Source organism: Platalea leucorodia, assembly GCF_965183815.1.
Source record: "Platalea leucorodia genome assembly, chromosome: 2".
Lineage (NCBI taxonomy): Eukaryota > Metazoa > Chordata > Aves > Pelecaniformes > Threskiornithidae > Platalea > Platalea leucorodia.
The window spans coordinates 25126763-25142214 of NC_138824.1; the positions used below are offsets into that span (position 1 = coordinate 25126763).

General features: G+C 42.4%; 1 protein-coding gene across 3 annotated transcripts in view; it reads right to left on the reverse strand.

Annotated features, from left to right (window-relative positions):
- Window positions 1–235: 235 nt before the first annotated feature.
- The window catches only part of STARD13 (StAR related lipid transfer domain containing 13), a gene marked incomplete at its 5' end in the record, with an annotated part of 256335 nt that continues 241118 nt past the window's right edge, over window positions 236–15452 (reverse strand). For all 3 annotated transcript variants that reach the window (XM_082304662.1, XM_082304664.1, XM_082304663.1), the window contains 7 exons: window positions 236–632; window positions 1013–1189; window positions 5443–5660; window positions 7621–7842; window positions 8618–8732; window positions 9643–9850; window positions 12417–12615. In XM_082304662.1, the coding sequence (XP_082160788.1) occupies window positions 515–632; window positions 1013–1189; window positions 5443–5660; window positions 7621–7842; window positions 8618–8732; window positions 9643–9850; window positions 12417–12615 (1257 nt within the window). In that variant the 3' untranslated portion in view covers window positions 236–514. The remainder of the gene's footprint in view (window positions 633–1012; window positions 1190–5442; window positions 5661–7620; window positions 7843–8617; window positions 8733–9642; window positions 9851–12416; window positions 12616–15452) is intronic.

A 15452-nucleotide genomic window follows, 5' to 3' on the forward strand; every position in this document is an offset into this window, starting at 1 on the left:
GTGATAATAGCAAACACAGCTTACGTAGCAGTGACATACTAAGAAACAAATGACAGATTCATTTAAGGTCCAACTGATGCAACTGATTTGCACTGAGTTATATACAAAATAATTAATTTATACATATACATATATATATAGATATAATATAGATAAATATATACATATTGTACATAATTTATTTACAATTACAATACGCTTCTTAGAAGCCTTTAAATACCAGAGTTATGTAACACACAAGTAATGGCAATAGACTGATTTAAAAGTAATAATGATAAAAGCTCTCTGAAGAAATGTTTACTTCAATAATTGAAATTAATACAGAAGGGGGGGGGGGGGGGCGGGGGGAGGTAAGTCTCCAGAATAAAAGAACTTTCCTATAAAATTCCTGTTTCACCTTTGGACAGGCCCAGGTCTGGTCAGACTTCTGTAGCTTAAATAAGATCTTTGCCTTCAGCCTTCCTGTTCCCTGCCAGACGCCGATTTACACTCACACGTTCCCAGGAACACTTCCTCAGATTTTTGTTTCTGGTCCCTCAGCAATCAGAGGCTGAAATGAGTTTCTGATCCTGGCAACTTCTGCTGCACACAGATGTCCAAAGCCTTTGTTGTACCACTCTGGGGAATGTCCTCTGAAGAAATGGAAAGACAATTATTGAGAAACTCAAATACTCAAGAAATATGCCCCGCAGGAACGGGCTTGCCATGCTTCCTACTCCCCACTGCCCATGGTGGTGGTGGGGACTTCAAAAACTTGTCATTGTGCATGTACTCTGAAGTTCTCCCTTGCAGTAATCAAATAAGCAGATTTTATTTCTATGATCACATTATAACAGTGGTAGACGCTGAGCAGAGAAATGAGCTTGGTGGATAGAAAAAAAACTGCAGGAAGACTCCAAAGCAGCAAAGCTACACTGACCATGTCCTCTGTTCCCAGCACCTCCTCCCTCCCTGAGCTGGAGGTTTTTGCCCTGCTGAATGGACATATGCTTTTTGCAGGTGGGATACTTACTTTAGGTCAATTCTGCAGATATGGGTCAGCCTGGCTTTTCCGGAGCCACATGGCTCTATCAAGTACTGAGAGTCCATCACGACGGCTCGCACAGCTCCCATTAGAGGAGCCTCTTCATGCTCCACAGAGATGGCAACCAGCATGCACATCCCCTTTGGCAAATCAGTCCTCCATGTCCTGCAGCAGCACATTCAAGGTAGAATCACTTTAGTAAAGAAACTTTTGGGCACACGAGTAAGAACCTGAATTAAAGTCACAGTTTGCTTGTCTGCCTATCTTTGTTGCCTGCAATGCCACTGGACTGTCCTAGGAGTCCCTGGAGGGGTTTTGTGTTCCAAGTTTGTTGTCACTATTGCTCAAAACAGGCCACAGAAACTTACCAAGCTCAGATTTTAGAGCTAGATTCCCTCCTGTAAATGTATTAATTTTAACGGTGGGTACCATAATTTTGATAAGAACTGCTCAGAGGTTTGGGGATACATTGGTACACGAGGACGCACATCAACCCCCAAAACTCCCACCTTCTGAAATGACTCAGGGAAAGATCTTGCAATCGATGCTATGTACATTATTTTCCTGAAGGACAATATCCACCTGATGCTGCCGCTGTCTCCCCACCCCAGTTGGGAGTCTGACTACGATGTGGAAGGGCCACACATCTACGTTGCTGCAGGCTCCAGGTGGAGAAGTTTTGCTTCTCCACATGAGCACTTTGTAACCATCGTGTTACAGGGCAAGATACAGCCTTTTGCAGATAGACAGAAGTTTTGGAAAGGACATAAAGTGAGCACAAGCCATCGAACAAAGGCTGAAATGTTGGATTGCACCCATGCAGATTTACAGAACAACAAATACAGTTTAGCACAGCAGAAATCCTCACTACTACCCACACTGACTGCTGAAACTCCAAGAACAGGTTTCAAGGGCATCTGAATGAAAAAAAAAAGTGTCCTTTCATGACAAGCATTTATTTAATCAATGACATTAATGTACAATACTCTTGGTGATGATCAGTATAAATGCAGCACATTTTACCAGGATGTTCTGCTGCTTATATCCACTGACACACAGCAGCTGCTGAGGAAAGTGTCCTCAGGTGGCTGGTGGCAATTACATGATGGTCATTTGCCACCACATACTCCAAATAGCAATGGCAAAGTAGAGTCTTACATGGTTTATTTGTTGCAATAGCCAAAGGCTAAAACTTCATGTTTACTCCTTTAGGAATGATAGTGAAGTTGAGGCTCCCTTTCTTCAAGTAGGCTTTGGTTTGCTACCAAGCAAACATTTGAACCAACATCCTCACCAACTATTCTAGGACTGTTCAACCAGGCACCCACAAAGGCACCGGTTATCCGTTTGCTTCCTTCCTCCTCACTGTCACTCCAAAAAGTGATGTCTTTTGGAAAGGTCCTCCTCTTTTCCAATACCACATAGCAAGAACCAACAAGCTTTGTCCAGCCTCTGCTAACATAATCACGTGCTCGTCTACCTCTTCTCCCAACAGGATCTATGCTCCATGTTCTGTTCCCTTACAGGAGGAAAGGGGCATTTTCTGGACCATAGAACCACATTCTGTCTCACCACTGTTACACAACTGCTGAGTAAATGTTACCTGGGAGGAAGTAATATAACAGTGAAATTTCATGACCATGTCAGCATATATGTCAGTTAGCCAATGACAGGTTTCTTATTACCCACGTGTTTCTTTTCACAAGCAGTCAGGTTTTGGGCTGGCCTGTTAAGATGTATTTTTATTTTGAGGTCTGTCAGTCATTTCATTTTTTCCCCCTCTCCCAAGTTTCTAGCCTCTCTGACACGCTGCAGAAGTTTTCCACCAGGTTCAGGAGACCTACACTTTAATACTTAACGTTCTGTAAGCATTCTCTACATATTGTGGTGTCTCACATCTTTCTCGTCTGCCTTGAATCTCACAGGATAGGTCTATGCTCTTTCCTATGCTGTGAGAAGAAATGAGAAATTCCCACTGTGCTGTGTAATGTGCATCCTCTTGCCATGGACTGTCTGAGACAGGGATTATGCTGCTTTGGGAAGGATCATGTTTTAGCAGGTAAGCTGCTTTCAAGGACTGTTGAAGTTTGGACTTCAGCAGATAATTTTAACATTCTGCATTTTTCTTACATGAAATTGAGCTGTTATTCAAGACAACGCAGGCAGATACCGACCTCGGAAGGTTTTACATGTGTCTGTGGATTAATAAAAATGATGAGCTATCTTGGCAGATGAAGCCCACGGAGAGTAGGAAATCACACTTCAGATCTACTGTGAAATGCTGAACCATCTACTGTGAATGCCTGCACAGTGCTTAGATGTGACCGTATCATCCTGGTAACTACGCGGCACTTACTTGGGCCATTTGTGAAGTGGAAAACTGTGTCCCAGAGACTGCAGAAGATTTATGATTCCTGTTCCCAGTTATACAGATTTAGGCCAGTTTCTGTACTTCTCTAAATATCTTACAGCAGTAAAAACAGACATGACACCTAACTCACAGAGATGCTGTGATACTTAACGAACATTAAACACTTGAGGAATCTTTAATGAAAAGTCATGCCTGTGCAGAGCAGCTGAGAGCTGCATCAGATCCCAGGCATATGAAACATCGCCCCTATCCCCTTACCATTAGAGTCTTCTCAAGGGAGCCTAATCCCCTTGTTATGACGGTCAAATCGGAGAGGAGGAAAAAAAAAACCAAACAAAAAAACCCAACCAAAAAAAAAAAAACCACAACTAAATTTATCCTTTCACAGCCAAAAGTTTGATTGAAAAGGGGGAAATCGCCGTCCGTTAAAATATATTAATTCATGTCCCCAGAGGTGAATTATAATTTCACTGTTCACTTCCCACCGATCATAAGGTATCAAATTGACTGCGATATCGCTGGCTAACCTTGCTCTAGACTTAATGATATAAATCAAGACAGATAAACAACAGAATCTGACAGATCTGCCTGACGGCTGTTTTCAGCCCTTAAAAACCCACCAGGATTCAGTTTTATAATATGTATTTCAGTCCTTGGGGGTCATTCTGCCTGGGTTAGTGAAAAGAATGAGAACTCGATGGCAAGATTTTTCTTTAACTGATGTGACTGCACAGCAGGTCTTTAAAGAACATAAAACACCATGAAACCTAATAGTGAACTAAGTGGCAAATAAGAGGACAGAATTACAGTCATCAAAACCTCCTCACCGCTCCCAGGCAATCGTCTTGGTGCTATGTGGAGGGCCAAATTTATCACTGGTTTAAGTCAATAATATAAGAAAATTAATTATAAAGTAATTAATTTAGCCCAGTATACTGTGGGAAGGCAAAGGAAATAGAGTAATGGGAGAGCTGGTGTTTTCACATTATAAAGAACTTACAGAAAATATTTTTCAAGTCTTCCCCTAAGAGTTCCAATAATTCTTCCCTTATACTGACAATATCTGCATGTTATCATCCTCTAAGAGAATACTGAAGTCCATAGAAGGGATGTACTATTATAATTATTTTTTACAGGGCTCATCTTTTTCCTTCAATCCTTGTCCCTCTAATACAATTCTGACTCACTGGACTATTTCCTTTGTCAAAACTGCTTAGCATTTCTCTGGCACATCATTTCAATCAAAGAAAGCAGAGACCAAGAGCAGGAATGCACAAAATCATCCCGAAATAAATAAGTGTAGGACTGACCCTGTAAGTGAAATATGTCAGCAGCTCCACAATAGCTCCTAGTAAGTAAAGGGCCAGGATTTCAAAGGCAGAAGGTGAGTAAGAGGAATTTATTTTGTCTGTTCTGTACAGGCAGATAGACAAGGGCAGAACTGGGACTGAATTTAGAATATTGATACACTGCTTATACATTTATTTGAGAGATGTCATCCCCTGGAAGACAGTCAGAATACATATTTACTGCCTCTTTCTGTTCATTTCCACACTCGGATTTTTATGTGTTAGCATTTCTTGGTCTATAAAGACTCCAACTGCAAATCTAAAATAACAACTTATATAGACACCGTATAACAACCTTAGCTTAAAAGCACCACTATCTTCTCTACTAAACATTTGGCTCTTAAACATCAAACATTCCCCAGAGAACAGCAAAAGTAGTGTAAAAAACAATTGGGTTCTATTTGCACTGTTTTGACAACAAACAAAGCCAAGGGAGAACAGCAGCTATTATCAGACATCTGTTCTAAGGAAGAAATGATATTTATGGCCTCGGGAGTATGTGCTGCTCAAATTACATCAGAGAAAAGGTCAGCATGCTCTAGGTGTACAATTTTAATTCAGTTTGAGAAATCAACACTGCTGCCCATAAGTAGAGTTCTCGAACCACAATTATACAGATGCGAAGGCTGAGATAAGACCAGATCTTCCTTGTATGCACGGCAGGAAGCAGAGGTACTGGAGAATTGCCCTTAGCTTACCTTAGGACAACAAAATCTCGGACGGGATGAGGAGCCATGCTGTTCAAAACATACTGGTAAACTTCTGTCTGCTTGTCCAGGCTCTCGACCACTTTCCACTGCAAGAAGTCCTCGTCCCAGAGGTGACGTTCTCTCAGTACTCGGTTCAGGACAACTGATGGGGGGGCTTCAACTTCCACCGAGGCTTTCCAAAGCCTTAGGGGGTTCCCATCCCCAACCTGGAGTGAAGTAACAAAGAACATAAAACCCGATGATCTATATGCATGTATGTTCAGCCAAGGATAACTGATGACAGAATCTTGGTATGGGTATCTGGCTTTAGCTAAAGAGCATGCATATTTCCCTGCTAAGCATTACTATTATTGCTATTGCTGGTGCTCTTCTGTGTGCGAAAACATATGCATACTAGCCCTGGATGGCAAACTGAAGCAATACGTTACTTCTGCTTTCATACCCCTGGATTTCTGGGCCAGTTCCCATATGCCAGTGGAGTTGCTGTATTATTTCTGGTGTGACAGACACTTTTTCAACCCCAAGCATCCTAATTGTAATGAAGAATATGTGTGTGTACAAGTAAAAACAGATGAAAGGAGAGACCGAAACCCTGGGCTGAAATAAAGCTACCACCCTGGGCAATCTGATGCACTAGCTGGGACTGAGGGTCAATTAACTCTCCTGGTTAATTGGTGGAAGAGCACAACACATGTCGATTCACTTATGTGTCAGATACACAGATGTTTGTTCCTCGAAATAGCCACAAGGGAAGTACTTGGAAAATGCCTTTCAAAGAAGGAACGCACAAACTGCTTGCTAACTCTTCCTAGCTCACAGCTCCTGTTACTTGTTACACCTCCACAGCATGCAGTAAGGGGAGCAGAAAGTGCTAGGCTATGTAAAAGACGAATATCCTGAATTCCACACATACAGCATTTCTGCATGGTTTTAGGGCTGTCATATTTCAGGCAGCAAACAAGTTAACTGTAAGCACTGGATCTTGCAAGCCCTGCTTTTCTAACCCCTCCCTACCCTGGCATCCTCACATACCAGGGCTAGCGCTTCAGAAACTCCAGCACCTCCCACAGACCCAGGATTGTGTCCCCAGAAACCCAACTCCCACCTTAAATTATTTTATGTTGTTATAATTCCTCCTCCCCAAAGTTCTCAGTTCCCCCCTCCTCGTGCCCTAGAGCCTCAGGGGCTCCCAATTCCCCCTGTAGTCTCAAATGCCCTTCACCCCAGACCTGTGCATGCCCCAATTCACTCCTTCCCCTCTCCCATATTCTACTCCCACCTGAGCCCTGTTACTCCCTCCCCAGCCTCCTGCAGTCCCTCCCTGGAAAGGTCACTCACAGAAGCTGGCTACAAACCAAAGTAACTGTGATTTCTTTGCCCTTTCCCAAACAGGGGTAATGCTGCTTCTGGCCCCTCACTGCCCAGATCGCACACTCCTCCCAGTGCCTTTCCCCTGCCTTACTCATGCCACCCACCCCTAATCCATCCCCTCCTCTTAGTAGCCGCTGCTGGTTTGCAGACCTCTGTTTTGCCATTGCACTTCCAGCAGCCCTGAACCCCACCGTCTGCAGGGACCCTGCAGCACCCTTCTCCTGGTTGCAGTGGCCTGGCTTTCCCTGCAGAAGTGACGGAGCCTGGAACAACTTCAGAAATTTTGATAAAGGTTGCAAATATCAAAAATCCACTGGAAACAAGGACAAGAGGATCAGGCATAAATCTGGCCATATGGCTGGCCTGGCTAAGTAAAGCAGCGGGCAGCCTGAAGAGGGATTTTAAAACTTGTGATCTGACTACGTTCTCCAAACTGCTGGCAAACAACAGGAGATGGTCAGAAACTTTACCTGTCCCCCAGTCAAAGAGCTTACCCAGGTAACATTGGTTGTTGTTAAACTCTCAGCTCGCTCTCTGGTTGTGTTGTTTGCTGTATCACTTACCTTATCCATTTTGGAGACCTTAACTTGCTTTGTGTGCCTTTTCCTGTTGTCTCATACTTGAATCATTATTATATTACATTTTTAACTGCTTTTAGTAGTCTTTTAAAAAAATAGTGTACCTCACCAGACAGAAGGGTATGTATTTAGCCATGTAACAAGTCAGGGTGTCCCATAGCTAGGCTGTATTTTGCTTTGGTTTCTTTACTGCTTCTTCCACATCTCCCCAAATTACCTTTTTGTAGGCGAGTTCTGTGTTCTCTATACTGGAACACGTGACCCATCCTTTGAATTTCTCTTTTGCTTCTTTCTGGAGATTCTGCATGAGACTTTCCAGGTACATCTGATAGTTCCCTCCTTCCTCATCCACTTGTTTTCCGAGCTCATCCAGGGTGGGAGAATGCACTTCTGCATCGACATAGGACTTTCGGGACTGGGTGATCATATCTTGCGGGACCTGTGCCACAGAAGGGAGGGAAAACACATGAGGAAAACCTCTTGCTGAGAACGTTTCGTTAAGGCCATGGCTGATGGACCATTCAGCATCCAATTGCAATGAGCCTATGATCTGTAAAATGGATACCTATTTCTGTCTTTGCTTATTACGCAAGATGAGAAAACAAGGTAGTATAATGAAGCAGTCCATGGCTCAGAATAGCACCACTCACGCAGAACTGTATTAGACTGACCAACTGTATGTCAATACCCCTATGTTACTCCTCTAGCCCCCAGAAATGTTGCCTTGTGCTTCAGGGGAAGGGAAATACGAGCATTATCTCTCCTCCACCTGCAGCAAAAGATGCAGGGAGACTGTGTCTCCCTATGTAATTTTAACTTTATTGCATGACACACAGAAATAAAGTGTGTCGGCTCTTCTTTTTGAGATGGATAAGTTTTAACTGAGGTGCTAAAAGCATTATAATAATATGAAAAGTTAAAACACCAGATTTTTATTTTAATTAGACTAAAGTTTCCTAATCCAGTAATTTGGGTTGAAAACTGCCACAGAGTAATTACCCTGCATTTTTAATAGTTGCGTCTTTGAATGCTAGAAGGGAACAGTCATAAAGAAATGAGATAAATAAACTTTAGATGGAGCAAGCTTACAAATAAGTGAGGCACCATCAATCTCTGAGCTAATACAAGACAGAAAATGTAAGCATAAACATAAATACTTCAAAGGATGCTGCATTATGTGGCCATGAATAATGCCGTTTGAGACTCTCACTCACCTCAAAAAGTTTGTTGCATTCCATTATCATGTGAGCAAGTCCCTGAGTAGCTGCCAGGTTTTCACTGAGGTCCTTCTGATCTGGCTTCCCTGTTGCATATTTTTTCTGTATTACTCTGTAATTGAATTCAGTGTTTCAGGTAAAAAGAGCTGAATCTTTTTAATATGAAAGCAAACAGCAGCAGGATGATCAAAAGTCTATCTTTAGTTTTTATTTATCAGAAAGATTGCTCAGACTGTTGGGCCTTTTTTAAAGGAAAAATGTTTACCTAAAATACTGCCGAGCCAAAGGCAGAAGCAGGAAAGGTTATGCATGTCCTGCATTAGGGGTTGTACATTTTGGAATGGACTTCTGACAGACATGATGTACAGTGGCTTACGTTGTTACTCCTTAAAGCACTTGCTCAGACGCTGGTTATACACACACATGACCAAGCATCTCAGTGTATTCTGAACCAGATGGGGGGCGGAACTCAGAAGGGATATCAAGTTGGGACCACTAATGTTTAGCAGGGTCTATGCCCTGTTTAGTCTACACTCGCCATGTTACACACCATCTTAATGTGGCCTGAAATACACTCAGTTTTCAAAGTGCCAGAACGTAGCCAGAAAATACAGAGTGAAAAAAATACTCACTGAAAAATCTACATATTAAAATCCTTTAAAACACGGTCAATCTTTGACTTCAACCAGAGGAAAACCAGGCCCCTTCCCTTCACAAAAGCCAACACTACTTATGCAAAACTTACTAGTGCCCCATTGAAATTTCGCATGGAAAGCAGGCACTGCGTATTCACAACAGACAGGCAGAAATGCTGCTGGGCTTGTGAAAACACCTTCTGTGCATGTACAAGTGAGCTTCTGGCTCTGCAGCATGGACTTTCCCCTCTCACTGAAGCCATGCCCTGTGTAACGTGCTGGAAAGAAGATGCTTTGGAAAATTTTATCCTGCATACCTTTAGAAACACTGAAAGCATCTTTTTGTGTTAAGGATATGACTATTTATAGTGTTGAGAAGAAACTTACCTCGGTGAGCTTTCTTTCTTCACTATATTGAGATGGAAGAGGGAAGGGGCCAGACAAACAGCTATGTTCATAGGAGTCATCTGATTCTCCTCCACGGAGGTGACGTCGCTCAGGAAGCACAGCAGAGTCTGCAAAACCTCCCGGTTCTCATCAGACATCAGCATGATGGCTGCCTGCACCGCCTGCAGCCGCTGCTCCTTGGGGACATCTGAGGAAAAGCAAGGGGGTCAATTGTGAGATGAGATAAGGAGCCAGGAAAAAGACAGAGTTAGCACAGGCATTCACACTCTGGGAATGGCTTTCTGGGTTGTTGGAGGGCTGTGGTATTTGCTCCTCCACCAAGCACAGCTCACCTAGCCAGTGTATGACATTTCTCTGCTTGTTTGAAAGGCTCTTGCCCAAGAAAGAGACTGAACTTCATTTAAAGTTTATGAAGGGAGAGTAGTACTCAGTACTCATATCTTTAAATGGTATTTTTCAGGTTTCTTTTGTCTCCTGGGAAGACAGTTCATAGAGAAGACGACCGGCCAGCCCTTCAAGTCACAGGCAAACATTAGGCAACTGAGTTTTAGGGAAATGGAGAAAGTTTCATCAATGCTATGCCATATAGACTACTACACTAATCATCTCATCTCCAATCCTCTGCGTTACAGCAAACCAAGCCATTCTGGATATTTGAAAAAGGTCCTGGATATATGAAAAAGATCTTCAGTGAGTCCTAGAAAATCAGAAATCCCTTGCCAATACACTAAGAGAGGAAACATCCTTCCTAACTTCACATTAATAATTTGTTAAACAGGATGAAGGGGAAGAAAAACTCCCAGCTACAGATTTATTTAACTGCAGACATTATGAAATACAATTGGTATCCCAGCAATTTGCAACATTTTTCTTTCTGTGAAAGGAGTTTTGTCAGTACTGTCTAAGACAGAAAAATATATTTGTCGTTGGTCACATGGAAAAAAACCCACTGCTACTCATTCTTAATCTAAACATTGGTCTCCAGTGCCTACAGAGCCCATCTTTTCCCGTTTCCACCTTGGTTTAAACAGACTCATCCTCAAGTCTTTCTGAAATGCTTTACAGTACTGGTGCAGTTCAAGAAAATCTTTCCTAGCACGTTTTTTCCCCCTCCCATCAGTGTAAAGAAGACCTCTTCAGACTCCCAGTGCAGTACTGTGCAGGGTTACAGAGTCAGCCTTTTTACAGCTTTTTTTTTTTTTGGCTGGTAGCAATGTTTCACTGTTCAGCCTTTTGGCTGTTGTGAATCCTAATGCCAGGCTCCCAACTTGGAGATGGGGATTCCTTCTGGCTACAGACCTAATAACACTGATGACATTGAGATCTGCCATGTCTCTCTTCCTTTGGCAAGGGGGTAGTTTACTTGCAGTCTCTCCTGTGGCAAGACAGGACATTCCCAATTTTCATCAAGCAATAGTTCAAAGGCAAGTTGTTTCCAAGGACATGTAGAACATGTCCTTCTAGTGGATAATCTTCTCCTTGGCCACTTCACTATGGAAACAATTGTGATTGCCAGTTCATTAACACCAAGAATTTCTGTTGCTTTTCTGAACACGCTCACTGATGTGTGCGTAGGCAGGCAAGACCTGCAACTTGTAGGCAGGAAAGAAGAGGGAGAAATGATGGTCCAGGGCTAGGCACCAACAGTTTCACTTCAGTTGTGTCCCAAGACATCATGTATGACCAAATCCACTAAATTTATTTGTGATGCTGTCTCTCATGTGCAGGATCACAGCATTTCTGTACCAACTACAGACACTGCGATGTTAAACACATTAGTGACTATGCGTCACAGACAGATTTTTACAGTAAAGGGAGGCACAGAAGTAACTTAGATTCTTTAGCACTGGGATTATGCAGTGTTTAAAAATGGCTTTCTATTGTTTTGGCAGCTGAAATGTCTGCAAGTGAAAAGACTAGACACACTTCTCTTTAGTGCTTCCAATTTTTTGGCTTAGGCTGGCTGGGTATGCTTTTCTATATCTGCCAGAGCACCGGCTGACTGGCCTTCATAATGGACATTGTCAGGAAAAACTCTAATTCCTCTGGCTTTTCAGTGTTTTCCTCATTGTTTATTTCTCCCTCAGTCTGGAGAAGAGATACACAGTCATTTCCTGACTTACAGGGATTTTCATCATTCTGATGCATTTAAGTCTCAGATTTTGCTGAAGACTGCTTATACTGAAATGAAAAGAAGAAATCCTCTGGTTTTTTTCTTTCTCGGTGAGATCTTTACATAGAAGCTGAGGATGCAAATGAAGGCAGCTTGTTGTTTGCATGTACATTTTATTCACTATAATGAAAAGGCAAATAATCAAAAGTCACAGGAAGGAAGGGGACTGCACAGGCTCCTGTTCTCATGGTCAAGTACCACTTCTCCATGCCCAGAAGACTCACTTGTATTGAGATGTCTCATGAAATGGGCCCACAGTTTAAAGAAATCTGACAAAAACATGAGTCTTCATGCTTTTTATGTCCATGACAGCCTGTCCTCCTAGCTTCTTTCTGATTCTGAGGCTGATATTTTCAAAGCTGCTCAAGATTTGAACACTGTCTTTCCATTAAATTTGCTAGTATTTTGACATTGAAACCTTTAGGCAGTTCTAAAAATCCCTCAGTGAAAGATTTTGAGGGCAAAGAGCTTCTTTTATACATCTCAAAAGTGAGCAGAAAGAATCCCACCCAGTGTTAACATACCAAAATTATTTACAATATGTTATTATATAATATATAATAAAAATATTGCAACTTACATTGGTAGATGTGTAGAAAAGTCTCTCCTAGCTTACTCGTGAGGAGAGGTTCTGGCAAGTCCCTGAAAAATTGCTTTACCATGTCTGCCACATCATATGCCGACTGGTCTTCATAGCTGACATTTTCTGGGGAGCTCTCATTCATCTGACGTAGGGCCTGGATTCGGGATTTCACTCCAGATTTTCGAAACAGACCCACCTGGAAAAGCACCATGTTGAATTGAGTTTAAAAAAAAAGTTACTTAAAGAATATATATATATATATATAAAAATATATAAAATCTATTACAAGGAACTTAGATCATGACCAAAGCTTGGGTTGCTTATTTTACTCTAGGCAAGAACAAGACAAACATGTGCAAATGTGATAGTCATGACTTGCCCACGGTCTTGTAGGCAAGCGCATGCTCTCACAGCAGGATGGCAAGAGTTAATAACGCTGCTGCTTTGTATCCCATCCTAGAGGGAGAGTTCAGAGTGCATGTGGCTTCCCTGCTGATTGAAGAGTTTAAGCAAGATGCTCAGCTGATATAAATCAGCAGTGCCTTGCTTGGCTTGGGTGACTGTCTGTTGATTTACTCCAGCTGAGAATCTGGTTCCTCGTGTTTATTTGGGTATATATTTTGAAGACTAACAAGAAAATATTATGCTCAGCTAAGTAATAAATGCTGTGGCAAAAGATTAGTACATCCTGGCAGAGCTTTAAAATCAAGACCAAATCTGTTTTTTTCTCTTCCTGCTCTCTGCTTCCAACAGTTCCCCCAAATCCCACTGAAAACCCCAGTTCGAAAGTGGGGGCCAGGGAGGGATTACTCGTGCAGTGTCACTAAGATACATTTTTATCCTGTTAGCTTTCTATTCTAAAGGAAGCGGTAATTCTTCAAATGATGCCTTCACAGCAGTGCTGCCCTTTTACGTCCTTCTCGCCAGTGGAATTCCCCCAGGGTGAATTCCTGAGCCTCAACCACATTATTTATTCCCAAGTGAGTTTACAGTGTTTCATTTGGGAAGTGTTAGCACTGTTTTCCTTCAGTTTTGCAGGGGAAAAGGTGAAATATTGAGAAAGACGTATGAAAATGCTGCATTTCAGGTTTGGAGTTACAGACTTCTGTTCCTCCATGCTTGCTGTCTTGCTGGTGATCTCTTCAGCTTTCTGCATGGCATAGTCCACCAACAAAAATGTGTAAAGGCAAGGAAATAATGCCTTTTGGCCTTCCTCCCCTCACTTCTGCCAGCACAGAGTTCATGTAGGTCCCTCCTCTCCCTAGAACACTTCCCATGCTCAGGAATATGATATTTAGGACTTGTGTTAACTCGCACATTAATGACACTAATTACATACTATGAAGCTCTGTGAGGGGATGTATTTATTTATATGGAGATGAACTGCTACACCAGACTGGCTGTGAGCATCTCGTCTGCTATGTCTTCTTATTGATGAATTTAGCATTGCTCGTGTGCTATATTTATGTGTAGGAAGTCAAGAACTGGAGTGTGCCCTGTGTACGTCCCAGTGCACTGTGTTTCTGTTCACAGGTGAAGCTCTGCTCTGTTCTGACAAGAGAATACAAGAAAGAGCATCTGGCTCTTTTCATCTGGTCTTCCCTTTCCCTTTCTCTTCTTCTTTTTAAATCCCTTTTCCTCTTAGAAGGAAAGATGTGTGTGCTGAAGATGCAGAAGGACGCATGCTAATTCTATCAAAAAAGTACAGTTTTGTCATGTGGTAGATAAATGTGAGAGCAGAGGCTCAGTTCTCTGCTTTTGATGGAAAGTGTCCTTGCTGCTATAAAGGACGTTTAAAAACTTCCAGCTAAGTCTGATTTGAAAGGTCAGACATCAAATCTCACCCGCGCAATCTCCTGCTGCACATCATTCTGCTACTCTTGATCTCTGTTTTTTTTTAATGATATTTATCCAAATTCCTATTTCCCTTTTTCTTGGAAAAAATCATAATTAGTCAAAAGAGGACCGTTCTTCACTTGATAGAACAAGATGTTTTAGGCTCTGTTCTGCAATATACAGACTCATTCTGCAAATAAAATGGGACTATAAATCCAGTGATTTACAGAGGTTAGTCCGGCCCAATCTCTTTATTATCCTCATGCTGGGGATCATCTGCCCTGCAAAGGCGAAGCAGTTTCTATTTCACAGGTTGAAACTGAATAATATATCCCACAAATAATGGTGAGGCTCCTCATACCATCTTAGACATTCCAGTGCCAGGAGCCAGACCTTACAGTAATTTAGAGCAACCTCAACTTTACCGAGTGCATGCAGTAGAAGCTCTGATGCCAGTTCAGGACTCTAGACTGCCTTCTGCAGAGCACGGCAGAGACACGTAAGCAAGATGCTGGGAGAGACTGGAGGCTGCTCAGACCTCTGGCCGGGCATTAGGAGACTTTGAATTAAATGGGAACAAAGGGAGTGACTGTAAAGCAGAGAAGCTGAATTGCCTGGAGGGTTTTGGCCTAGAAAGGTTTTTGCTGGAAAGATATTTTAAATAGTCCCAATCTGTACTTCTCCTCCTTCATTTTCTATTCCATATTTTCCCAATTCCACTCTGAGTGGAAACTGAAGCCGAGTTGAAATGGCCCTTCATGTAGCTCTGATGCTTCCCAGCAACTAAACCCCTCCTCTCAGAGCAGATATTTGTCTGAGACTGCCCATGGACACTCCTTTTGACTGCCTCAGATCTCTCAAGAAATTTTTCTTTCTCTTTGGTTTTACCCTCTCTTTTACTTTCTCCCCCATTTATCCCCCCTCTCTTTTCTCTCTCTTACTATTGCTCTGCCACTAGCTGACAAGCCCACCCCTACCCCCACATCTCCCATTCCTCATACTTGGGCAACTGTCTCCTCCCCCAATCCCATCACCGATTCCAGGCTTGCTGCATCACTTTTCTTCCTACACGGGGTTTCCCCACTCAGTACACAAACCCAGATTACCACAGCGATTACCAGGCATGTCAGCTACTGACTATATTGCTTCCAGTTGTCTCTATGCATCTTCCCCTTTCATCCCCTATTAATACATTTC